Source organism: Myotis myotis, unplaced genomic scaffold (assembly GCF_014108235.1).
Source record: "Myotis myotis isolate mMyoMyo1 unplaced genomic scaffold, mMyoMyo1.p scaffold_m19_p_18, whole genome shotgun sequence".
NCBI classification, from domain to species: Eukaryota; Metazoa; Chordata; class Mammalia; order Chiroptera; family Vespertilionidae; genus Myotis; species Myotis myotis.
This window is the reverse complement of record NW_023416322.1, coordinates 24,791,173-24,816,682: the sequence shown is the minus strand read 5'-3', so window position 1 is coordinate 24,816,682 and position 25,510 is coordinate 24,791,173. Positions and strand designations below refer to the sequence as shown.

The window sequence follows — 25,510 nt, the reverse complement described above, 5'->3', positions numbered from 1 at the left end:
GACAGTCTGGTTCTCTGTCTGAATCCAATCTTTTGATTCAGTTGATTCAGAACTCCTAGAAGGGCCCTAGCCGGTCTGGCTCAGTGGATAGAGCGTCGTCCTGCAGACTGAAGGGTCCCAGATTCAATTCCAGTCAAGAGCGCACGTACCTAGGTTGCAGGCTTGGTTGGGGTGCATGCAGAAGGCAACCAATCAATGTGTCTCTCTCAACATTGATGTTTCTATCTCTCTCCCTCTTCCTTCCTCTCTGAAATCAATATAAATATATTTTTAAAAGAACTAGAAGGGAAGGGTATGAGTGGGACTGCAAATCCCAATGCTTAATTTTCTGAAAATTTAGAAATGAAGAAATAACTGAGTAGAATGCTTTTTAAAATGTCTCTACAGGACCTTAAAAATACATACCTTATATATAGTAGGATCCCAATGAACATATAATTATTTTCACTTATTATTAGTTTCTTACATCAACACACCCACCACTTAACAATGAGTGTCTTCTGAGAAGGACTTATTTTCATGGCCCAAACCTAAGATACAATGTTCGGGTCATAGCAGACATTAAACCAGCGGTTCTCAACCTGTGGGTCGCGACCCTTTTGGTGGTCAAACGACCCTTTCACAGGGGTCGCCTAAGACCATCCTGCATATCAGATATTTACATTACAATTCATAACAGTAGCAACATTACAGTTATGAAGTAGCACTGAAAATAATTTTATGGTTGGGTCACAACATGAGGAACTGTATTTAAAGGGCCAGAAGGTTGAGAACCACTGCATTAAACAATGATTGGTTGAATAGGTGAAAGAATAAACAATTAAATCAAGAGAATAATTTAGAATGATGCTGACAGACAGCACAACTGAGCTCAGAAACTGTCCAAATTCAGACAAAAAGTATATGTTTTATGAATTAGTTATTCCCAAGCTTCTGGACTTTAAAAGCCAATTTAACAAATTTGCCAACTAGAGCTATTAAAAAAGTACAATCTTTTATCACAGGACTTTCATAAAAGAAAGAACATTTTAAATACCAAAAAGGTAGGAAGGCTATAATTTCAGAACAATGCATAGTCTTTACATTAAAAAAATAAATCTTGCCCAGCTGGCATGGCTTAGTGGTTGAGCGTCAAGCTATGAATCAGGAGATCACAGTTCGATTTGTAATCAGGGCACATGCCCAAGTTGCGGGTTCAATCACCATTTGGGGCACATAGAAGAGCAACTGATAGATGTTTCTCACATCGATGTTTCTCTCTCTCCCTCTCTCTCTCTCTATCTCTCTCTCTTCCTCTCTCTCTAAAAATCATGCAAACATATCCCCTGGTGAGGATTTTTTTTTTTTTAATGAAAAGGTAGAAAAAAAGTTATAAAAAGGGAGTTTTATTAGTATCCAGGAAGTGCAGGGCCACTTAAGCACTAAATTTCTATGAGATCTATACCAAGCACACAATAGGAGACTTACTTAGTTATTATTATCTCCATCCTCGGTTTAAAGCTTAAGGAATCTAAATTCAGTCCTACAGTGATCAAAGCGACCATCCCTGACAATTTTAAAAATTCCACTAGGAGAAAAAAATGAATAAAGTTAGTTGCATTCAAATCTGCACATTGAGGTACTTTATCTTGAGTAAAGGACTGGTGCGGAACATAAGAGTAATATTTCTTGGAAAGTTGCTTCAAGGGATTGGCCTAATCCTGTAGCTCAAGGGTATCCCTTCTGTAAATGACCAGATGATAAGTAGTCTTGGTGGGCCAAGTGGTCCCTGTTGAAACTACTCAACTCAGCTGTTGTAGTACATAAATGCCACAGGGAACATGTAAATGAGTGAGTGTCCAATAAATCATGACACAGGAACTTGAATTTGAAATAACTTTCCCATGCCACAATATATTTTTCTTTTGAGTTGTGTTTTTTTTAAAACCATTGTAAAATGTAAAAACTATTCTTGGCTCGTGCGCTATGCAAAAATAGGAATATTTGATCCACGAGCTGTAGTGCCAACCCCTGCTGTAGATGGTCATTGAGGATAGGGCTAATAGAAAAATAGTGTAACAGCCTCTGCCCAGCACCTCAGGGGTGTCCTAGGGGTTGTGGTCCAAGTGGCTGCAGGTCCTGAAGCTGGCAGTTCTTTTGCATGATACAGACTCCCCTGTAACTGTCATTCCTTGGGCTCTAAACAGCTGTGTCAGTATAGTCTAGGGCAGGAAAAGCAGCTACAAAGGACGTTTGAATACCATAAATGACAACAGTTCTAGGCTGTAGAGCAGTGATGGCGAACCTTTTGAGCTCGGCGTGTCAGCATTTTGAAAAACCCGAACTTAACTCTGGTGCCGTGTCACATATAGAAATTTTCTGATATTTGCAACCATAGTAAAACAAAGATTTATATTTTTGATATTTATTTTATATATTTAAATGCCATTTAACAAAGAAAAATCAACCAAAGAATGAATTCGCTTGTCACCTCTGACACGCGTGTCATAGGTTTGCCATCATTGCTGTAGAACCTTCGGCTGGAACCTTATAAACATCGGGCAGAAAGAAAGGAAAGGAAGTGCTTTGGAGCAGGGCAGAGCTGGTTGCTCTGGGAAGGTGACCGCCCCACTTTCTCCATCCTGCATCTGTAAGAGAGCAATACCTCAGAGACCTGCCGTGAGCATTAAATTCGTTAATGTGAAAAGTGCTCAGCGCACTTTTAAGAGAATGAATAAATGATCATCATTATTCTTATTATGCTATCAGTTTTTACAGCCTGGCTTTACTGCTGAGTAAATCAACACCGTTCACTAATTTGAACAGGATTTTATTTTTCCTTTGTTTTATCTCATCCCTTAAATCCGCTTTGGATTTCTTTTTATATACTTTTAAACGGAATTTAAGATAAGTAACAACGACAGTAAAACCAGTTGTGCTGGGAACTGTGATGATAGGGAAAATGTCTTTCAAAATCTTATTTCCAATTTCCTATAATTAGTATTACTAGATTTTAAAGCTCATCATAGTCTTTTTCAGAAACAGTCACTGCTTAGAGACAGCATCTGCAATGAGGGAACCACTGAACAACTTTATCTTAAAACTGATGTCATCTTATTTAGTGTAATCCCATTGCTATAGGAATATATGGCACGAATGCCTACATTAATATAAGCATGTACATTTATTAAATGTATTTTAAAGGCTGAGGTGCATGCACTCAGCTCTCAAACAGGTCAGAGCTGCCTCCAACACACCAGCATGAGCGAGCCACATGGCACACTTTATCTCATTACTGCCTGCAATCCTCCTACGAAGGTAGTGTTACTGTATCCCTTTTACAGATGAGGGAATTAACTCAAGTTTAGAGAGGTTAAGAAACATTCCAAAGTCACGAGCTAATAAATGGCGAAGCTGGGATTCGAACTCCAATCCGCCTAACTCCAAAGCTCTTCACAGACGAACATTTGTGTATTCAACCAGCATGTGTTCAATTATTAATGGACATATGGCAAGCGCTGGGCGTGGCTGGGGAAACATAGAAAAGAGAAGGAGTAAAGAGGAATGAGAGACAGCCTCCACCTCAAAGAACTCCTGGTCTAGGGGAAACACTGGATACACTAAATTAAAAATACTTCCTTCAGACATTTAAGGCATCCATAAAGGATTCACAGGAAGTTGAAGGAAATGCCCCTCCAGTGAATGTGTTCTGTAAGTTTTACTGACTGATTCAGGACAGTGAGCAACACCCAGGGGCGCTTCTTCGGTGTAGAGCAGCGGTTCTCAACTCGTGGGTCGTGACCCCTTTGCAGGTCGAACGACCCTTTCACGGGGGTCGCCTAAGACCATCCTGCATATCAGAAATTTACATTATGATTCATAACAGTAGCAACATGACAGTTATGAAGTAGCACTGAAAATAATTTTATGGTTGGGTCACAACATGAGGAACTGTATTTAAAGGGCCAGAAGGTTGAGAACCACTGGTGTAGAGGAAGTCATGTTTAGGTAACAGGATATTAATTATCTCTTAATACCAAGGCCTTTTGTGCATGGAGTCTGTCCCCTGTGTGAAGTGAGGGAGGGCAGCCGAATTTGCCTGTGTCACTAGAGTCTCTATGGCTCTCTGGGCCTGGTGACCTGGGTGAGGCCAGTATACTAGGAAACTCTCCCACTCTCACTGGACTAGACTGGCAGGTGATGGTGGGAGGTGTGCCGATGTGATTACTCCACTCTGTCAGACACACACGTGCCTGATTCCTCCCTCTCCTTTCCTGCCCTCTCGCTTCAGGTGAGGGGCGCCACGTCTACAGTCCCCATCGGTCTGGTGCTTGTTGAATTAAAGACTTGAGCACCTCCCCCAAGGTTCTCCTTTGAGAGGTGGGTTGCTGAGGGTCAGAGCAGGAATCGGGCAGAGCTGATTCCTCTGCAGGGACTGCCGATGACTAATGTAAGGTCCAACGGTGGGGCTCAGAAAGAATAAGAGAGTCACCACACAGAGAATGTGGAAGGAAGGGACGAGGAGTTGAAATTAAGGGGATGTTAAGAGAGACCAGGGAAGAGCTGGAGGTGGCAGGAAGATAAGATGACAAGATGCACAGAAGAGCCACAAGGGGGAAGCGGCTGGGAAAAGGCAACTGGATTCAAGGTCAAGGGAAAATAGAGATGTATGAAGTTCACACTGAGGACAGCACTTTTTGTATTTGGTTCTGCCTTACCAATGTAGAAAGTCATGTACACCATTGAAACGCAAAGAATGATGCTAGTCAGCGTGTTGCTAAATAGGTCGGTCAGAATGAACTGAATGATTCTCGCACTCCAATATCCAACCAGTATGCTCCCGAAAATGTGGAAGATAAAGTCCAGGAGTACATGGAACTCTAAAAAGAAAAGAAAATGAGAAAAAAAAAAAGTTGAACTATAACTTTTGTTTCTTTTGTTGATGGTATTTGGGTCTACCCACTTCGGTTTGCTCATTTTTTGAGTGGAGACCTTGATCTTCAGCAGATGGGAGTTTCCCATGAAAGGCTGACGAGAGAGACTCTCTGGAGATATTCCCTCGCCCTCTGCAGCCTGAGGTTTGTTCATCCAAGGACAGCCCCCAGGAGCCAGTCTGGCAGAGTTCTGTGAAAAGCCTATGACAAGCTGGAAAGTGAATGTCCATCCAAAAGATACCGGAATGTCCATTCAAATTCAAATGTTTTACAAACTATGTCAGGGCCAACCAAACCTTGTCCAGGACCCTCACCAACCTGCAGTCCCTTTGTGGCCCCTGCCCCCAGCCCGGGTGGCATCTGAGAACTAGAGAGGGAAATTTCCTAAAGTCACAATAACTGGGGACAGTAGTGACAGTTAGTCAGCAGGTTTCAGGCAATGCCACGGGCAGTTCTAAACAACAAAGATTGCCCCATCCTACGTGCCTGTCAAGAAGCACTACCAACGCCTCTGTATCCCCAGCATTTCTTTCTCCTCCTAGCCCTCTCTCTTCCTACATTTCAGGAGGATGGATGCCTTTTGCTTCTTCATGCTGTGATTGTTTTCCCTTTCTGCTCTGCTCTGACCATATCTGGAAACCTCGCGAGACCATGTGCTCTACAGCCCAGTGAACTTGAATCACATGAATCTGACTATTAGTGCTTCAAGGCCCTGACACTCCAGTACTGCCCTGAGCCATTCTGCTTTCACCAGCGCCACGCCAGATCTTCACATCCAGCCTCTGAGATCTGGGTTGATCCAGGAAAGAAGGAAATCTGAGCCAAGCGGGAAAATGTGTGTGTTTGTGTGTGGGTGTGCACCCACACATGTACATGTGTAAATGCATATTGAGGGAGATGAAAAAATTTAACTCTTTCCCCCCTAGTGTCCAAGAAAAGACTGAGATGGCCTGTAGTTATTTTCTTGTTGCCCGATATACTATTTTAATTGGTCCAAGAGTAAGTATAGAAAAAGAGGTAAAGACATCTCGAATGTGCTTTAATTTCAGTATGAACTGAAATGCACCTGGCAAGCACAATTTTAAGAAAATATACAGACCAAATAAATAAATAAATAAATGTTCCTACCCCTAAACACGAACATGTGAACTAAGTTGTTCCGAAGAATTCCAAAAAAAATGCTTGTGACGCCACAGATGATCATGGATTCTCCTCGGATGATATCAGTATACATTTTGGAAATGCCTGGAAAAGGAAATATGGTCCATGAAAATGATGCTCTTGCACAAGAAACACAAAGACAGAAGAGAAAACATATGCTAGAAACAAAAGAAGGCAGCCATGCCTGGGATAGGTCTGTAAGACAGTCACAGTCACCAGTTTTGTTTTGTTTTTAAATATATTTTATTGATTTTTTACAGAGAGGAAGGGAGAGGGATAGAGAGCAAGAAACATCGATCAGCCGCCTCCAGCACGCCCCCCACCGGGGATATGCCCGCAACCAAGGTACATGTCCTTTGATTGGAATCGAACCTGGGACCCTTCAGTCCACAGGCTGACGCTCTATCCACTGAGCCAAACCGGTTAGGGCCGTCACCAGTTTTTAATTCCTCCACTGTGCCTTCTATATCTCTAATGGCAAAGGGACACAGCCATGGTGCTCCTTGAAGTGTCCATGGACTCAAGCCAGGTTTGAGCTTCAGACTGAGACAAGACACTTCTCAGGACACTACATTTGGCTTGAGTAAACATGAATAATTTGACTCAAAAGAATCACATCTTAGAAATAAGTACAACATGCAACCCAGCTAGTCTACTCTTGTACATGCATTGAAGAGAATTGAATGTGTCCACACAAAAATCTGTACATGAATGTTCACAGCAGCATTACTCATAATAATAATAAAAAGTAGAAACAACCCACAGTCCATCAGCTGATGAATGGATAAACATCTGTAGTCTCTCCCTACAATGGAATATCATTCAGCCACCAAAAGGAATGAAGTTCTGACTGATACATGTTTGCAGCTATGGATGAACCTTATAAACATTACACTAAGTGAAAGAAGCCAGACACAAAAATCACACATTGGTTTGATTTATATGAAATGGCCAGAATAGGCAAATTTGTCTTACTAGGAAAAAAGGTTATTGGATCCAGAACCCATGTACCACCTGAGCATTTTTGACACAAAGAAAATACCAACTAAGAGCCAAATACTTTTGCTAGTTTTCTTTTCAAGAAATAGAAGGCTTTCTATTCTACTCCTTTGCTGAAAACATTTCTTAATATGGAAGCTGCAATAAGTAATTATAGTATATAGTGTATTATAGCCACTTAGAGTCAAGAGACTGCAAAAAAGGGAGCAGGAAGAGAAGGAGTTGAGTAAAACAAGGGGGAAATGCCAATGACTAAAAGAGAAGGACAGATGAAGAAAAGATAGAAAAAAATTGTACTTGGAAAATAAAGAGAAAGAAAAGAGGACAGGACCAGATTCTTTGAGGATTTAGAATATTACCATCACAAGTGTCTTAAAACCTCCTATGTTTTCCCAACTGTAAGGATAAATGGGTGTAAAAATGGGAATATCACTTGCTAGAAAGCTTGGAGGCCTCCCACTCCAATCATAAGGCAATATATTTCCACAAAATAGAACCACTGCCTGAAAATTGGTTAGGGACATATGTCTGAGTCCGAAACCAAAACCATAGCATCTAACCATTTCATGTGTGTATTGCTGAGTTAATAAAATGTGACAAAAGGGAGATATTTCAGCGTGAAATCATCTTTTACCAAATAAGATAAGATGGGATGCTTGTATTGAATAACATAGTTACCAGACTATATTCTTACCCCGTTTCCTTTAAATCAACCACAGCCACCTGCCCAAGGTTAGCTCATCCAAAATGGAGTTCCAACAAGAGGTAGCGAGGCCTTGAAAACGTTTCAGTGGCATAAAGCACAGTCTCTATAGCTGAGAATTCAGTAGAACGGTAGAAGAATGCTAATTTTTATCACCTTCTTTTTGGGGGAAAAAAATCCTTTGAGATTAGAATTGGTGTTATTTAACTCAGATCCTGAGTGGCCTTATTTGCATTGTGCCCTTCAAGTCAACCAAGGCCCTAAGAATAGCAGCCTAAACATCTACTCCGCGGGATGCACAATTTGCGCAAGAAAAATATAATCAGAAGCAGGTAATTTATCATCGTTTCTTCGAGGTATCGGAGAGCAGGACATCCTACATACCGATCGTTTTCAGTGTGTTCACAGAGTGAATAGGGTCGATGATGCCCAGGGTCATGCTGAAGAGCAGGCAGCATTGCAGATCCCACGAAGCCTTATTGAATTTTATAACCACGTACCCGACTATGATGAATGCCGTAGAGAAGCTGATAAATCCTGTTAATAAGACCTGTGGAACCAATTCATTACATAGTATTAGTTTCAACAGCTAAAAATAGCATGACTTCCATGTACTTACGGAAGAATCAGATCCTGGTTACATATTTTTTGTTGTTATTGTTAGTCCTCACCAGAGGATATTTTTTTTTTTTCATTGCTTTCTAGAGCGAGTAGAAGGGAAGGGGAGAAAAAGAGAGAGAGAAAGAGACATTGACATGAGAGAGACATATCTACCAGCTGCCTCCTGCACGCACCCCGACTGGGGCCAGGGATCAAACCTGCAACCAAGACACATGCCTTTGACTGGAATTGAACCCCTGGCCCCTCAGTCCACGGGCCAACACTCTAACCATTGAGCCACTAGCTAGGGCTGGTTACATCCTATATAATAAAAGCATAATATGCTAAGTGTCCAACTGACCAGTTGACTGTTCATTGGACCACCCAACCAGTTGCTATGATGCACACTGACCACCAGGGGACAGACACTCTGACCAGTAGGTTAGTTTGCTGCTAGGGTCTGGCCGACTGGGACTGGGCAAGAGGGCCGGACACACCCTGGAGCCCTCCCGAGGTCCCTCCCTGGTTGGCCAGCCTCCATCGGCGCCGATTGGCCCCGATTGCCAGCCAGGCCGAAGGACCCCACCTGTCCATGAATTTGTGCACTGAGCCTCTAGTATTTTATATAATTCCTCTGGAAGATCACTTCAAAAGGTAATCTAGTTTACCCACCTCAAAGAAACCATCCCTTCCAAACAAGTGAGAGTCTATCTTATTGTGAAAAGATCAATTCCCTAATATTTCTTGTTCTTCCAGCTCAAGAGTTCTCAATATCAAAATGATCTTAAAATGGGATGCAAACTTCTCCTGCGGCTGTGTAAAACATTTCCTGGTTTCCTCAGTATCACCATCTGCTGGGCTCCAGGTAGAAAGAGAAGGACAGCAAAGGGCCAAAAGTACATGCCAGCTGGCCAGGATCCCTGGTTAAGGACATTCTAGAAGAAACCTTATTTAGCAAACCTCTGTATAGTACATTCCAATGGCCAAACTCTTCTAAGGCTACCACATATGTCAGAGATGCTAGATAATGTGGTACTTATAGTGGGCCCACTACCATACCAAACAAACAGTAGTAAGTTCCTGTTAGTGAGGGGAAAGGGATAATACATACCAAATAGGCAATCGGCAGTGGCTGCCTCAGAAACAGAAATAGAATGGAAATAGAAGAGACAAAAAATATATAAAGAAAAGTGAATCAACTTGATTGAGAAGAGAAGAAAGCGTGAGAAAAAGCAAAGGGAAAGCATGCTCACTGCAGAGTACAAAAACTATCTGGGAGAAATAAAGCCAAATCTATTTCCTTTGATTTTTAAAATTTTATCTTTAATTCAAAAACAGTAAAATTCATTCTTTTGGGGGTACTGTTACATGAGTTTTGACAACCGCATGCAGTCACTTAGCCACGACCACAGTTAAAAACAGAGCAGAGCCCTGGCCGGGTGGCACAATTGGTAGGAGCATCGTCCCAGGCACCTTGAAAAGGTGGGTTCAGTTCCTGGTCAAGGCACATACCTAGGTTGCAGGTTCGGTCCCCAGTCCGAGCATGTGCAAGAGGCAACCGATTCATGTTTCTCTCTCTCTCCCTCTTCCTCACTCTACAATCAATTTTTAAAAATCTTTTTAAAAATAAACCAGATCCATCACTCTCAAAAATATCCCACACTGCTTTGTAGTTAATTTCTTCCCTCATCCCCAGTCCCTGGAAACCAATGAAGTGTTCTCCAAACCTAGAGTGTTGCCGTTACTAGAAGGAAGGCGTATGAATGGAATTGCACAGCATGTGGCCTTTGAGTCTGAGTTTCTTTCTCTAGCATTTGAAATTCTTCCATGTTGTTCCTGTCAATTGTTGTTTTTTTGTTGCTGAGTGATATTTGATTACCATACCAAACTTCATAAGTAACAAAACAATCTACTGAATAAGTTCAGACCCTGTACTCAACAATTAGAGAATATACATTTTTGGAAAACAAACAGAACATTTTGGAAAACTGATCAGGTACTAGGCCGCAAAGCAAATCTCCACAAATCACAAGAGTTGATATGCAAAGCACATTCTCTGGCTACACTGTGGGGAAAGAAATCATAATAAAAAGCCATATTTGGAAATTTTTAAATAATTTCAAAATGATTAACAGGTTAAGGAAAAAGTACAATAAAAGGTAGGATTTGTATGATAATAAAAATGCTAATAATCAAATCATGTGGGATTACACTAAAAGAGTAGTTATAGAAAAATTTAAAACCTTAAATGTACAAAGTACAAAAATAAGTAAGCTAAAAATCAAACAACTACTATCTAACTCAAGATGTTAGGGGAGGGGATCAAAACCAAACCAAAGAAAATAAAATGTTATTTGAAAGGAAAAATAAATTAGTCTGGCAAGTATGGTTAAGAAAAAAAAGAGAGAAGGCACATAAAAAAAAAAAAAAAAAAAAAAAAAACCAGTCTTAGCAACAAAAGCTGTATCTACGGATACAGTTGAGATTAAGTCAGCTGTGAAATTAGAATCCAGGTTCTACCATTTATCGGCCTGTTTGTGACCTCTGAACCACAGTCTGTTTATACGTCAAATAGAGATGATGTTTACTCAATCACAGTGGTCCCTCAGCAAATAGTCATCCCTCCTCCCTCCCCTCAACTCTCTCCAATTACTGGTTCTGCAGAATGAGGAAGGCACAACAACTAAAAGTGTGGGATTTGTGACTTAGTACCTTTCTTTACAGACAATCATATTCTCGGTCAACATGAATAAGAATTGACCATAATTTCTTTTTTTATATATATATATTTTTATTGATTTCAGAGAGGAAGGGAGAGGGAGAGGGAGATAAAAACATTAATGATGAGAGAGAATCACTGATTGGCTGCCTTCTGCACGCCCCCCACTGGGGATGGAGCCCACAACCCAGTCATGTGCCCTTGACTGGGAATTGAACTGTGACCTCCTGGTTCATAGGTCAACGCTCAACCACTGAGCCAGGCTGGCTGGGCGACTATAACTTCTTTTAAAAATGTGTTCTTACCTGCCAAAGCACATTCTTGAGGATATAAAAGTCCACGTCCAAGGCAGCCATAAATATAATTAAAGGTGAAACATAACAATAAAGTGAAAAACTTGGAGTTCTTAGAAGAGAATAGACAACTTGGTGCATCTAAATCAACAAAAGCAAACAAATTAGTTTGCTGCCATTTTGAAGTATTAGAAAGTGGGTTGAAGGTCTGTCAATCAACATATTTTAGGATAATCCGATTTGCAATGTATGAGGGATGATCTGCAAGGCCAGTCCTGGAGGCCAGGGGTGAGATTTCTTGATCTGTTATATGTGTTACCCTATTCAGTGAGAATTGTGTGGGCTTGGGCTGCAGGCATACTGCTTATTTAAGTAATCAGCGTTTTCAAAAGCGAAACCCCTACCATTGGTGATGTCTGAGATGATTTTAGGTGGTCCACAGATAAGTATTTCTTATTAGAGATTTATTCTAATTTGCATTAAGGGGGGGGGGGAAACCCTTGCACAGACATTTGCTCAGGATTTAAAAATCTTTCAGGGTATTGAACCAAGATGGCGGCATAGGTTAACGCCGGAGTTTGCTGCTTTGAACAACTACTTCAAAAGTGAAACCAAAAAACGGAAGGGACATCACCCAGAACCACAGGAACGCTGGCTGAGTGGAAGTCCTACAACTAGGAGGAAAGAGAAATGCATAGGGACACTCAGAGGAGGCGCAGTGCTGAAGTCAAATTCTGAGGTGCGGAGTGCGCGGAGCGGGCTGGCGGCGGAGGGCGCGGTTGGCGTTTTCAATCGGGAGGGAGTCGCAGACTCTGAGCTCCAGATCCGGGCGAGACTTTAGGGACCCAGACTCAAACGGGAGAAGCGGGACTGTCTGGCTTCGGTCAGAGCGAGTGCAGCTTTCTCTCTGAGCTTTGCAGTGGGTGCTGGGACTCAGAGAGGCAGAGCCCCTGGGGACAGGACTGAGAGCCGCCATAACTGCTCTCTCCGGCCCACCCTGTTGATCCTGTGCGACCCGCCCCACCCAAGCCCTGCACAGAGGCTTTTGCCGGATAGCCTCAGGCAAAGGCTAGATTAGCACCTCCCTAGAGGACAGAAGTTCTCTCACTGCTGACACAGCTGATTCTCATAGCCACTTGGCCTGGAGGTCAAACCCTCTGTGGAATTAGCTACAACAATCAAGATTTAACTATAAGACTGCGAACAAAGACCACTAGGGGGTGCACCAAGGAAGCATAACAAAATGCGGAGACAAAGAAACAGGACAAAATTGTCAATGGAAGATATAGAGTTCAGAACCACACTTTTAAGGTCTCTCAAGAACTGTTTAGAAGCCGCCGATAAACTTAATGAGATCTACAAGAAAACTAATAAGACCCTCGATCTTATATTGGGGAACCAACTAGAAATTAAGCATACACGGACTGAAATAACGAATATTATACAGACTCCCGACAGCAGACCAGAGGAGCGCAAGAATCAAGTCAATGATTTGAAATGCGAGGAAGCAAAAAACACCCAACCGGAAAAGCAAAATGAAAAAAGAATCCAAAAATGCGAGGATAGTGTAAGGAACCTCTGGGACAGCTTCAAGCGTACCAACATCAGAATTATAGGGGTGCCAGAAGATGAGAGAGAGCAAGATATTGAAAACCTATTTGAAGAAATAATGACAGAAAACTTCCCCCACCTGGTGAAAGAAATGGACTTACAGGTCCAAGAAGTGTGGAGAACCCCAAACAAAAGGAATCCAAAGAGGACCACACCAAGACACATCATAATTAAAATGCCAAGAGCAAAAGATAAAGAGAGAATCTTAAAAACAGCAAGAGAAAGAAACTCAGTTACCTACAAGGGAATACCCATACGACTGTCAGCTGATTTCTCAACAGAAACTTTGCAGGCCAGAAGGGAGTGGCAAGAAATATTCAAAGTGATGAATACCAAGAACCTACAACCAAGATTACTTTATCCAGCAAAGCTATCATTCAGAATTGAAGGTCAGATAAAGAGCTTCACAGATAAGAAAAAGCTAAAGGAGTTCATCACCACCAAACCTGGATTATATGAAATGCTGAAAGGTATCCTTTAAGAAGAGGAAGAGGAAGAAAAAGGTAAAGATACAAATTATGAACAACAAGGAGCAACTAAGATGGCGGCATAGGTAAACACCGGGAAATTATCGCCTCACACAACAATTGAAAATTACCGCAAAGGACTGAGCAAACATCATCCAGAACAACAGGAAGGCTGGCTGAGTGTAAATTCCACAACTAGAAGGAAAGAAAAGCACGCTGAGAGCCAGAGGCGCTGCGGAGGTGAAGTGCAGAGGTACGGCGGCACGCGCGAGAGGAAAGGGGGTGGCGCCTGAGGACGCGGCTGTCTTTTTGAATCACAAACTCCCGACGGCTCTGAACTCCGGTTCCGGGAAGTCTCTGGGGACCCAGGTCTCATACGGGGAGAAGCTGGTCTGTCCGGCAGCGAGCGAACTTGAGGGCGGCTTTCCCTCAGAGGTGCTTGCAGCCGTTACCGGAACACTGAGACGCGTGACTCCGGGCGGAGAATCGGCCATGGCCGCTTTCTCCGCCCTCTGACTCCCAGAGACCCCGCCCCACCCAGGCTGCGGCAGAGGCTTTTGCATGTGAATGTACCTAACTGCAGCCGAACCAGGCAGACCTGGAACTTCCAAGAGAAGGCCCAAGGCCCCGCAGCGGCTTGCATTGCTTCACAGCTGAGCCTCTTCGTGGCTCCTGCTGTGTGGCCTCAGGCAGAGGCTGAATTAGCACCTCCTTAGATCCAGGAGCCACTGTACCCAGTGGTCAGAGGGGGTCCATCCAGACTGCAACTCCTCAGATCCATAAGGGACGCACTCAGGGAGCAGACTCAGTGAGCACCAAAGCCCCACTGAAGCAAGTCTTGCCCCAGAAGGGTGTCTTCAGCACAGAAGTTCTCCCACTTTAGACACAGCTGATTCTCACAGCCAATTGGCCTGGAGGTCAATTCCTCCCAGTGATTCTACAACAACCAAGGCACCAAGAGTGCACCAAGAGTGTCCACCCTATGTAACTGGGGAGGCTGAGCTACTGGGCCCTACAGGACACCTGGTGCACAGGGCCACTCTATCAACAAAGGGAAGCTGCCAAAATGCGGAGACAAAGAAACAGGTCACAAATGGCAGAAATGGAGGAAAGCAAACGATTGGATATAGAGTTTAAGGCCACGGTTATAAGGTTTTTCAAGAATTTTATGGAAACCGCCGATAAATTTAATGAATCCCTCAATAAGTATAGGGAGACCATGGAGGACATGAAAAAGGACCAACTAGAAATTAAGCATACACTGACTGAAATAAAGAATAATTTACAGAGATCCAGCAGCAGAAAAGAGGATCCCAAGAATCAAGTCAAAGATTTGAAATACAAAGAAACAAAAAATACCCAACCGAAAAAGAAAAAAGAAAAGAGATTCCAAAAATATGAAGATAGTGTAAGGAACCTCTGGGACAACTTCAAGCGTACCAACATCAGAATTATAGGGGTACCAGAAGGAGAGAGAGGGCAAGATATTGAAAACCTTTTTGAAGAAATAATGACAGAAAACTTCCCCTACCTGGTGAAAGAAATGGACTTACAAGTCCAGGAAGCGCAGAGAACCCCAAACAAAAGGAATCCAAGGAGGACCACACCAAGACACATCATAATTAAAATGCCAAGAGCAAAAGATAAAGAGAGAATCTTAAAAGCAGCAAGAGAAAGACAGTCAGTTACCTACAAGGGAGTACCCATACGACTGTCAGCTGATTTCTCAACAGAAACCATGCAGGCCAGAAGAGACTGGCAAGAAATATTCAAAGTGATGAATAGCAAGAACCTGCAACCAAGATTACTTTATCCAGCAAAGCTATCATTCAGAATAGAAGATCAGATAAAGAGCTTCACGGATAAGAAAAAGCTAAAGGAGTTCATCACCACCAAACCAGCATTATATGAAATGCTGAAAGGTATTCTTTAAGAAGAGGAAGAAGAAAAAGGAACTCTTACCATTTGCCACAGCATGGATGGAACTTGAGAGCGGATAAATACCACAGGATCTCACTCATTTGTGGAATATAATGAACAACATAAGCTGATGAACAAGGACTGATCCAGAGACGGAGAGGCATTGATTGGACTGTCGGGACTTGGAGGGAAGGTAGGGGAGGGTGGGGGTAAGGGGGAAAGATCAACCAAAGGACTTATGTGCAAGCATATAGGCCTAACCAATGGACATGGACAACGGGGGGGTGAGGGCATGAGCGGGGGTGGGGGGGGTGGGGGGTAGAGGGTAACGTGGGGACAAGGACACATATGTAATATCTTAATCAATAAAAAATATATTTTAAAAAAAATAATAAAAAATAAATAAAAACAATGGGAAAATTTAAAAAAACAAACAAATTATGAACAACAAATATGCATCTATCAACAAGTGAATCTAAGAATCAAGTGAATAAATAATCTGATGAACAGAATGAACTGTTGATTATAATAGAATCAGGGACATAGAAAGGGAATGGACTGACTATTCCTGGGGGGGAAAGGGGTGTGGGAGATGCGGGAAGAGACTGGACAAAAATGGTGCACCTATGGATGAGGACAGTGGGTGGGGAGTGAGGGCGGAGGGTGGGGCGGGAACTGGGAGGAGGGGAGTTATGGGGGGGAAAAAAAGAGGAACAAATGTAATAATCTGAACAATAAAGATTTAATTTAAAAAAAATAAATAAATAAAAATCTTTCAGGGTATCTATAGTGTATACGATGTGTGTCATATATATTTCTATTATACTATGTTACCCATGAAGCTGGCAGTTAGAAAAGAGGAACCATGCTTCGTCATAGCTGCTGCTTTTTAGAACCAGAGTCTCCACAGGTATTGGAGACAACAGCCCGGAAAAAGCCAGTCTATGTCCAGGGCAGGAGCCAGGGCAGGGCTCCAAAGGAAGACGATGAAGAACCCAAGAATGCAGTCACATTGTCCACACTTACAGATCGGTGCTTTTTCTCAAGCACCTCTAATGTGTGTCTCCTTTACTGAATAGTATTTCATTTTTAAAGACGTTACTACCAGATGATTGTTTTTCAGCAGCTGTTCACATAAAAAAAATCCATGCATTCAGAATGGGCGGGAGTAGATCTTGTTTTGTGTCTCTGTTTTTTTATTTACTCTCTAGCTTCTGGTACATACATCACCTGAATAAAACTGTAGGCCAGGTGTCCTATCACAAATCCTGTTAGAGAGAGAACTGCTAAGACAATGACTTCAGAATTCTTTATAAAGGACCTCAGGAATCCTAAAGAAATAAATGGATGTGTTATTTAGACATCATATATAGTTTCAAAACAGTTTCATATCCCCTCGCTCTAGTTATTTAATTTTAAAGTTACTCTGAGTGTCATATAATTATGAATAAATAATTAACAGGGAAAAAAACTTCCTCTGAATGTCATTTCATTACAAATGCTGCCTCTTAAATGTAAGATACACATAATGAGGTATCTCTTACAGGTGAATTTGGAAAATACTGGAGTGCCAAAAACCTCCTATTTGCGCACCCCGTGTCACTTACCTATGGATCTACTGATGAGAAATTATGAAAAGTCAAACTCCCTATCTACAGAGTACACTATATATTAATAATTACTCATCCTGAGCTACAGCCGCATAGATTCCATAATTTTCCTAAAAGCCAGAAGTACTATTAAACTGAGTTCTAACCACAGTGAAAACTGCCTTCACCGGGTAAGTAACAAAAGATACTTGCTAACTCTGTCTGTGTGCATTTTCGTGCCTTGAAACTCCACTCTAAGATTCACTGCCTCCAGACATAAAATATAGGCTATAATCCAATTAATGTGTGCCTCAGGTGACATTCACTGGCATCCCAGCTCCTGCATTTATTGACAGTGGGAACTGCAGGTCAAGCCAAATCAGTAAATATTATTGGCTGCTTCTTACTTGTAAGGCCAGAGGAAGATATGTTCCTCGAACTATTTCTGCAATGCCCTTTACTGGTGGAGCACTTATCTCTTTGGGTTTATCGAAGATCTAGAACTAATGAAATTCATGGTCACCGGACCTCCCGGTAGCAACAGGAAACCAGGTCATTAGTGAATATCTTAAAGACCTAATACAATGAGTAAAATGGAAGGTTTTTTAGGTGTGTTCGCTTCATTGTTTGCTTCTTTATAGTCTTCCTAGTTCCAGGAAGGATTTTTTAAAATTCTTTATTGTTTAAAGTATTACATGAATCTCCTTTTTCCCTCCATTGACCTCTCCCCTGCCACCCCCTCCCCCAAGCACAAGCCCTCATCCCCCTTACTGTCTGTGTCCATTGGTTTTTCTCATATGCATGCATACACATCCTTTGGTTGATCTCTTACCCCCTAACCCCCACCCCCCACCCCCTGCCTTCTCTCATGGGTTGTACAGTCTGTTCAATGCTTCTGTATCTCTGGTTTTATTTTTGTTCTTCAGTTTATGTTGTTCATTATATGCCACAAATGAGTGAGATCATGTGACATTTATCTTTCTCTGACTGACTTATTTCGCTTAGCATAATGCTCTTTAGTTCCATCCATCCAAAAAGGATTTTAAAGTGGCTGACATTTTCACCAAATAAACATTTTTAAAGGGAACTAGAAACTTCTCTAATCACTAGCATTGAATGGGGGAACCAAGCACCTGCGTTTTTAAATGCTGTTTTATGTGAATGAATATCGCTCACCATACCTGCTGAACTCTTAATCACTGTTTAAGAGGCCCTTCCCTGGGAAACCTTTCCTAATTCCTCAGCATGGTTAGTATGGGTGGTTCATCTTCCCACTCCATCTATGCAAATTGTGAACCATATGTCTAGGTTCTATTTGCCCCAATTGCCCTCTCCTCATCCCGCCTATTTTGGTCAGGTGTAGGCAGGCAGTGTAAGGCCTCCTGCATAGAGATGGTCCACCATGCCTTCTATTACACTGAGCACATTGTATTGTGATGATCTGCTTGCCCACTGCCCCAGGAGAGGGCTCCATAAGGTTAAGGGTTGTCTTCTTCTCCTGTGCCTTTCACACTACTGTGTTCAGCCAACATCACCAAGTAAAGGAACACAGTGTAGATGCTACTGAAGTTACAGGGAGCTAGACTGACAGCATTCACTCACATCTTATGATTGCAGCGGACCCTTCTTTTGATGTAGTTGTGCATACTTTCTGCATTGACAAAGGCTGAAAGGGCAGAGGAAAGATGAAATTTAAAAGCTGCTACCTAGCCCTAGCTGGCTTGGCTCGGTAGATAGAACATCGGCCTGTGGACTGAGAGGTCCCAGGTTTGATTCCAGTCAAGGGCACAGGCCAGGGTTGCAGACTTGATCCCCAGTAGGGGGCCTTCAGGAAGCAACAGATCAATGATTTTCTCTCATCATCAATGTTTCTTTCTCTCTCCCTCTCCTCCTCCCTTCCTCTCTGAAATCAATAAAAATGTTTTAAAAAATAATAATAAATAAAAGCCGCTACCTACCTCCCAAGACAGTAATGAAACACACAAGCATTGGAAAATACCCATGCACAAAAGTGTAGTCAGCCGACCTTCCACAGAGTAAATCTGCTGTGTTACCACTTCCTCTCCCCAAGAAGGTAGAATTCATTTTTGCCACCGCTTTTTCAGTTCTTCCTTGAGGAATTCATAGGTGAGTTATTACTGATACTTGCGCGACGACAGACCAGCCTGTGGTAATATGCAAAAAGGAGAAAGTGAGACTTGCCAGGAGCCCACGCACACACATTCTTTCCACCAAAGATTGGCCCTCACTCAGATCCGAGCTCATTTCTCGCCACAGGGCACTCATCACACCTCCTGTTGCAGCTTGTGCCCCGGGACATTGTGCAGGAAACAGACAGCGGTGTTAGCTTAGCAGACACTGTGTGTCCCTAGGGGAGGGCTCATGTGAATTTCTGCACTTCCCACTGTTTGATATGGTAATGTCATACCGAGCCTTCCCCTCTGGGCACACAAGGGCTAGGGGCTGAATATTAATTTTTCTTAAGGCTGTAGACACAGCTCATGGCACACAATAGGCTCTCCCTGAATATGTGATGAACTGAACTCGGTGAGGGGCACTTCCTCCATGGGTACCAATCATTCTGGAATTCCCTTCTCCTACTGCAATCCCATGGCCCCTTTTCCTCTCTAGGACCCTCCAAAACCAAAATGGCAAATGGGAAACAAGGTCAAAGTTGAGTCATACCAGTTAGGTGGGGGTGGTGAGGTCTATGAATAGCCCGAAAACAAAGGAAAAAACTAAAGTATGTGGTGTCTTCGAGTGAATTAGGAAAAGTCCCCTCTCCTGACCCCAGGGCACATGGCTTGGCATCTGAACAACAAACAGCCTGGGTTTCAGCCTCCACCCCCGTGTGCTGGTTCCCTTGTGTGGCACAGAGCCTGCATGGCGGTCCTGAGAAGGACTCATTCTGTTTTATTTTTCCTTGTGGCTAGTCTTAACCTGAAAATTCCTGGAGGTTCCTGAAGTATCCCCAATAATATCTAGAGCTGCTCTACAAACCACAATGATTCCCGTTGGAAGCAGAGGGTGGGCCAGAAATGAGAATCAAAATGCTACATCTTCAAATCACTTCACCTGTCTTCAGGTCCTTGTCATCTTCACATCCTGCTGTCGCCACTTGTCACTCCAGCATCACTCTCAAATCAAGTTCTCCAAAACTACCAAGACCAGTGGTATCTTCTGCCAAGGCTCAGCGGTTCCGAACTGAAACCAGAGGGAGGCTGTCAAAAACCACGAAGAGCAAAGCTCACTCAGCTCTGCCTCTGTTTGCCAGGGTCAGTACTGCCAACTGATACCACCCTGAAAGCCACTTCCATGCCTGATTCCTATTGGTTTCTTGCCAACTCACTTTCATTCTGATTGGCTACCTACACCATCCCCACCCCCAACCCAGAAGCAGCTAAGTGATCCAATTCCATGGAAGCTTACACTGCTTACTGCTCAAGCTGTGTCTGTCCCAACAACTGTCTTAACTGATTTTCCTTACCTGACATAATAGCTGAAATGGTCATTGACCATGAACCTCCTCCTAAATTTTTAAAAATATACACTCTGTTGGTTAAGGTATTACAAATGTGTCGTAATACCTTAACCAATAAAGAAATTAAAAAATAATAATAATAAATAAATAAATATATATACTGTTTTTCTTTGTTCAACCCTAACCCTTTTCAGCACTGCCTTGTCTCCCCTCTGACTTTTTCATTCATCCTTTTACATTTTCTTTTTCTATCACTCCTTCCTTTTCAATGGGAGTGTCTCTCTCCCATTGTCCTCCTTGACTCCTATTTTTCATTGGCTTTTGGTCCTTAATTTGAAGAAACAATCTCACCTGCTTTCATTGGAGAAAAAAAATACACCCCAAGCTCTGTGATGCCTAACTTATACCTTTTTGCCTCAACCCTAATCACTGAAAACAAATTCAGTATAAATTTAACCCAATGAACATTAATTTGTAGTTTACTTTCAAGGAAGTTACTTTGTCACAATGAAATTCTGCTCTCGTTCCTATGTCACACCTAATGAACCCCTCCATGTTCACATGCTTAAACAGTAACGTGGCGTCCAAGGTGAACGTCCCAGAAGAAACGAGATACACTGTCCTGAGGCTGGGTGTGTGCAGCTTGTCTGCTGGAGGAATGGGAGTGGAGCGGGGCACTGGCACAGCACAGTACGGAGAGTGGGGTCCGGGGCTCATTTTTATAAAGGTGACCAAGCTCTATTGATGAATGAGACCCAGTGAGTTCTACGAATCAGCACCCAACGAGAATTCATTCAACTCTTACTTACTCACCATACTATCGGCTCTTTAGGTATGAAGAGAAGACAAAACCCCTACCCACAAAAAGTGCACAATTCACAAGGGGAGACAAATGTGTGAAAGATCCCATGGAACACAGGATGAGGTTATTAGCACTATGGCTGCCCCCAAAGCACGCAGGGTTCCTTCTTCCTAACGTTAGGGATACAGAAGGTCGTGGTGAGGGGTGACAGAGTGCTCCACCAAGGATAAGGATTACCTTTCTTGCTTCCAGCTGGTTGAGGTATAATTGACATGTAAAATTAGAAGACAGGATTGACTTTGGAGAAGTCAAACTGGAGGCAAGATGGAAAAGAGGAGGTGGTGTCTTAGTCTGCTTGGGCTGCTATAACAAAAAAAACTATAAACCAGGTAACTTATAAGCAAAAAAAATTTCTTTCTTTCTGTTTGGAGGCTTGGAAGTTCAAGATCGTGGTGCCAGCAGATCCGGTGTCTGGTGAGAGCCTGCTTCCCAGATGACCATAACCTCACCCGGTGCCAGAGGTAACCTAATCCCATTCATGAGGGCTCTGCCCGAATGTCCTAACCACATCCCAAAAGCCCCACCTCCTAACCTATCGCATTGGGCATTACATTTCAACATATGAATTTAGGGAAAACAGACACAGCAGCTGGTGTAAGAGGGGAAAAGTTCATAAGACTGTACAGCAAGCATGTCAAACTCGTGGCCCGCAGGCCGCATGCAGCCCACCACGAATATTTTTGCAGCCCAGCCAATATAACGGTATGTAAGAAATGTTTTAATAAAAATTTTGTAACTTAATTTTTACAATATCCTGTTATATATAACTAGAGGTCCGATGCATGAAATTCGTGCAAGAGTAGACCTTCCTTCCCCCAGCTGCTGGCAGCGGCTTCCCTCCGGCACCCGGGACCCAGGCTGCCCTTGCAGTCCTGGCTTCATCTGGAAGGTCATCCGGAAGGACATCTGGAAAGACATCCAGTCTAATTAGCATACTATGCATTTATTATTATAGACTAGAGACTTGATGCACGAATTTCGTGCACTGGGGGGGGGGCGGTCCCTAAGCCCGGCCTACGCCCTCTCGCAGTCTGGGAGCCCTTGGGGGATGTCCAACTGAGGGCTTAGGCCCGCTCTCTGCGGGCCTAAGCTGGTAGTTGGACATCCTTAGCACTGCCATGGAGGCAGGAGAGGCTCCTGCCACCACCACTGCACTCGCTAGCCATGAGCCTGGCTTCTGGCTGAGCAGTGCTTCCCTTGTGGGAGCGCACTGACCACCAGGGGGCAGCTCCTGCGTTGAGTGTCTGCCCCCTGGTGGTTAGTGCACGTCATAGCTACCAGTGTTCCCCTGTTTGGTTGATTTGCATATTAGCCTTTCATTATATAGGATTAATAACTCAATGTTGGCTAATGATTGATTACTATAATTGTGTTGCATTCATTTCCCTTATGTGCCTCTCCACTAATACTAGCAGTGAATATTTTATTTTATTTTATTTTTATTTTTTTAAATATATTTCATCAATTCTCCACTGAGAGGAAGGGAGAGGGACAGAGAGCCAGAAACATCGATGGGAGAGAAACATCAATCAGCCGCCTCCCACACACCTCCACCAGGGATGTGCCCGCAACCAAGGCACATGCCCCCGACTGGAATCGAACCCAGGGCCCTTCAGTCTGCAGGCCGACGCTCCATCCACTGTGCCAAACCGGTCAGGGCAGCAGTGAATATTTTAGCAGCCGATTGGCACGTCATTAGTCTTGGACTGACTTGATTGGTGTGCGCAACAGGAAATATTTCGTTTTCGGAGAACAAGAAAAATAGGTTTATTTGTGTTACGTTTTTTGTGCAAGTTATTTAGTGTCTGGTAAGTTAACGTTCAAGAAAAAATATTAATTTTTATTAAAATGTTCTATTATTTTATGTTAACAATTACTCGTTTATTTCAGCCCTTTGTATTCAGCATGTCTATCAAAATAAACCTGCGTTTCTTTTTTTTTAAGCTTTTTCTTCTTTAAAAAATGTATTTGTTTATTGATTTCAGAGAGGAAGGGAGGAGAGAGAGATAGAAACATCAATGATGAGAAAGAATCATTGATCGACTGCCTCCTGCACGCCCCCTACTGGGGATCGAGCCCGCAACCCAGGCATGTGCTCTTGGCCGGAATCAAACCTGGGACCCTTCAGTCTGCGGATTGATGCTCTATCCACTGAGCCAAGCCAGCTAGGGCAACCCTATGTTTCTATGAAAATTGAAGCTTTTTTTTTTTTTTCCCGACCCACATAAACTTAAACCTCGTTTATTTGGCCCGTGTTAGCCTTTGAGTTTGACATGCTTGACGTAAAGAAACCATTAAGGGCATAAAGTGCCAATACAAAGAGTTTCATGAAGTCAGCATTAGCAAGTAGATCGAAAGCTACACATCTCTGAGGATAATGACTAAAAGGTGAATAAAGGAGAGAGAGGCCGATTTTATCCTGGAGTCTCCAGAAGTGCCTCGGCCTCACCTAGATTCTCCACGGGGAGGCTCGGGAGTCCTTCCTTGTCGTGGAGGCCACATGCCTGGAGAGCAATGTCATATTCAAGAGCAAGGCTCAGAAGACGTAGAATTAGAGAGAGCAAACATGGCACCAGGCCTTGTCCCAAATTACGGCAGTGCTTAAAGGTAATGGACTTCTCACAACACACAGACGGGAGAGAACAGAGCAAACACAGGGCGCCTTCTCTCTATTCCTCCCCAAACGCCCGCCCGCGGCATCTACTGAAGACGGGAGTGAGGGGTACTGCCTGTCCTTTTGCTTAAGGCAACTGAATCGCTCAGACATAAAAAAGATCTCAAAATTTTAACATTTGAGAGACAAGTTTAAAATAGTGTTACCTCAAAACCACAGCTGCGATGGAATTGCTGAATTGCTTATTTCTTTTCCTTCACCTCTATAATAAAAACTAGCTTTCAGGGTGAGACAAAGAAGAGAAACTCAAAAGAAAAAACAAATAAATGTGGTTTTTAAAAAATATTTTCTTTCACCCTAACCGGTTTGGCTTTGTGGATAGAGCGTTGGCCTGCGGACTGAGGGGTCCCGGGTTCGATTCCGGTCAAGGGCATGTACCTTGGTTGAGGGCACATCCCCAGTGGGGGGTGTACAGGAGGCAGCTGATCGATGTTTCTCTCTCATTGATGTTTCTAACTCTCTATCCCTCTCCCTTCCTCTCTAAAAAAATCAATAAAATATATTTAAAAAATATTTTCTTTTGTAAAAGTTTTCCAGAAAGTCATGGAGTAGTAGATCAGGGGCTTTCGGATAAACTAGGGAAAAAAAATTTCCAAATATTCTAAATCACTAATATGAAACCTACTATGATATTTAAAATCTAGAAAATGTAAAACAAAACAGAAGGTAAATTGACGTGGAATCCAGGTATAATAGCTGCATTACCAATCCTACAGAATAGAAGACATCTAAATATAAAACTAAACAGATTTGTGCTTATTAATTCACAGACAGAACGGGGCTAAAGACAAATAAGAAGGTGTATTAAGAGACTATATTCCACCTTACAGGTAAATCTTAATTTGAACATAAAAAGTAACAGTTGCATGAGCTGAGGATCCTGATCCAAACTCCTCTTAATAGTTCCTTGCTCCAGGGAGACATCCCATAATTTCCTTTTGAGAGAGGGAGAAAAAAAATTGCCTCTGGAAATAGCCACTATGTCTTCTCTTAAAAGAATTCTTTAGCCGAGACAGGTTTGGCTCAGTGGATAGAGTGTCGGCCTGCGGACTGAAGGGTCCCGGGTTCAATTCCGGTCAGGGGCGTGTACCTTGGTTGCTAGCACATCCCCAGTGGGAGATGTGCGGGAGGCAGCTGATCGATGTTTCTCTCTCATCGATGTTTCTAACTCTCTATCTCTCTCCCTTCCTCTCTGTAAGAAATCAATAAAATATATTTAAAAAAAAAAAAAAAAAAAAGAATTCTTTAACTGAACGGAAACTTCCTGCCTCATTACACAGAAGGTTATCAGATTCTCTAACCAACTTTTAAAGCTTCCCTATGGTTTGTGTGAGTGACTCACAACCAAGTGCTCTCTGGAAGGAGCAGGTGGAGCTCGAAGGGGCTTGCACCCAGGGGAATAGTCAAGGTCAGAGTCCGGACGGGAGCACGCTGACGAGGGTAAAACAGAACAGGGGTGGTCCCATTTCATACTTAAACATTTTTATAAAACCCCACATCTATGTTCTCAGCCTCAGT

The 25,510-nt window shown here is 42.8% G+C and overlaps 1 protein-coding gene across 1 annotated transcript in view; it reads right to left on the bottom strand.

The window, feature by feature from the left end:
• The window catches only part of SLC9C2 (solute carrier family 9 member C2 (putative)), a 56,889-nt gene extending 36,420 nt beyond the window's left edge, over window positions 1-20,469 (bottom strand). The window contains exons 1-8 of the mRNA XM_036343901.1: window positions 20,463-20,469; window positions 18,934-19,086; window positions 16,617-16,717; window positions 11,401-11,529; window positions 8,161-8,326; window positions 6,042-6,158; window positions 4,698-4,859; window positions 1,468-1,567 (exon numbers count right to left, since the gene is read on the bottom strand). Coding sequence (XP_036199794.1) covers window positions 1,468-1,567; window positions 4,698-4,859; window positions 6,042-6,158; window positions 8,161-8,326; window positions 11,401-11,529; window positions 16,617-16,717; window positions 18,934-19,086; window positions 20,463-20,469 — 935 coding nt within the window. The remainder of the gene's footprint in view (window positions 1-1,467; window positions 1,568-4,697; window positions 4,860-6,041; window positions 6,159-8,160; window positions 8,327-11,400; window positions 11,530-16,616; window positions 16,718-18,933; window positions 19,087-20,462) is intronic.
• Between the last annotated feature and the right edge of the window lie 5,041 nt (window positions 20,470-25,510).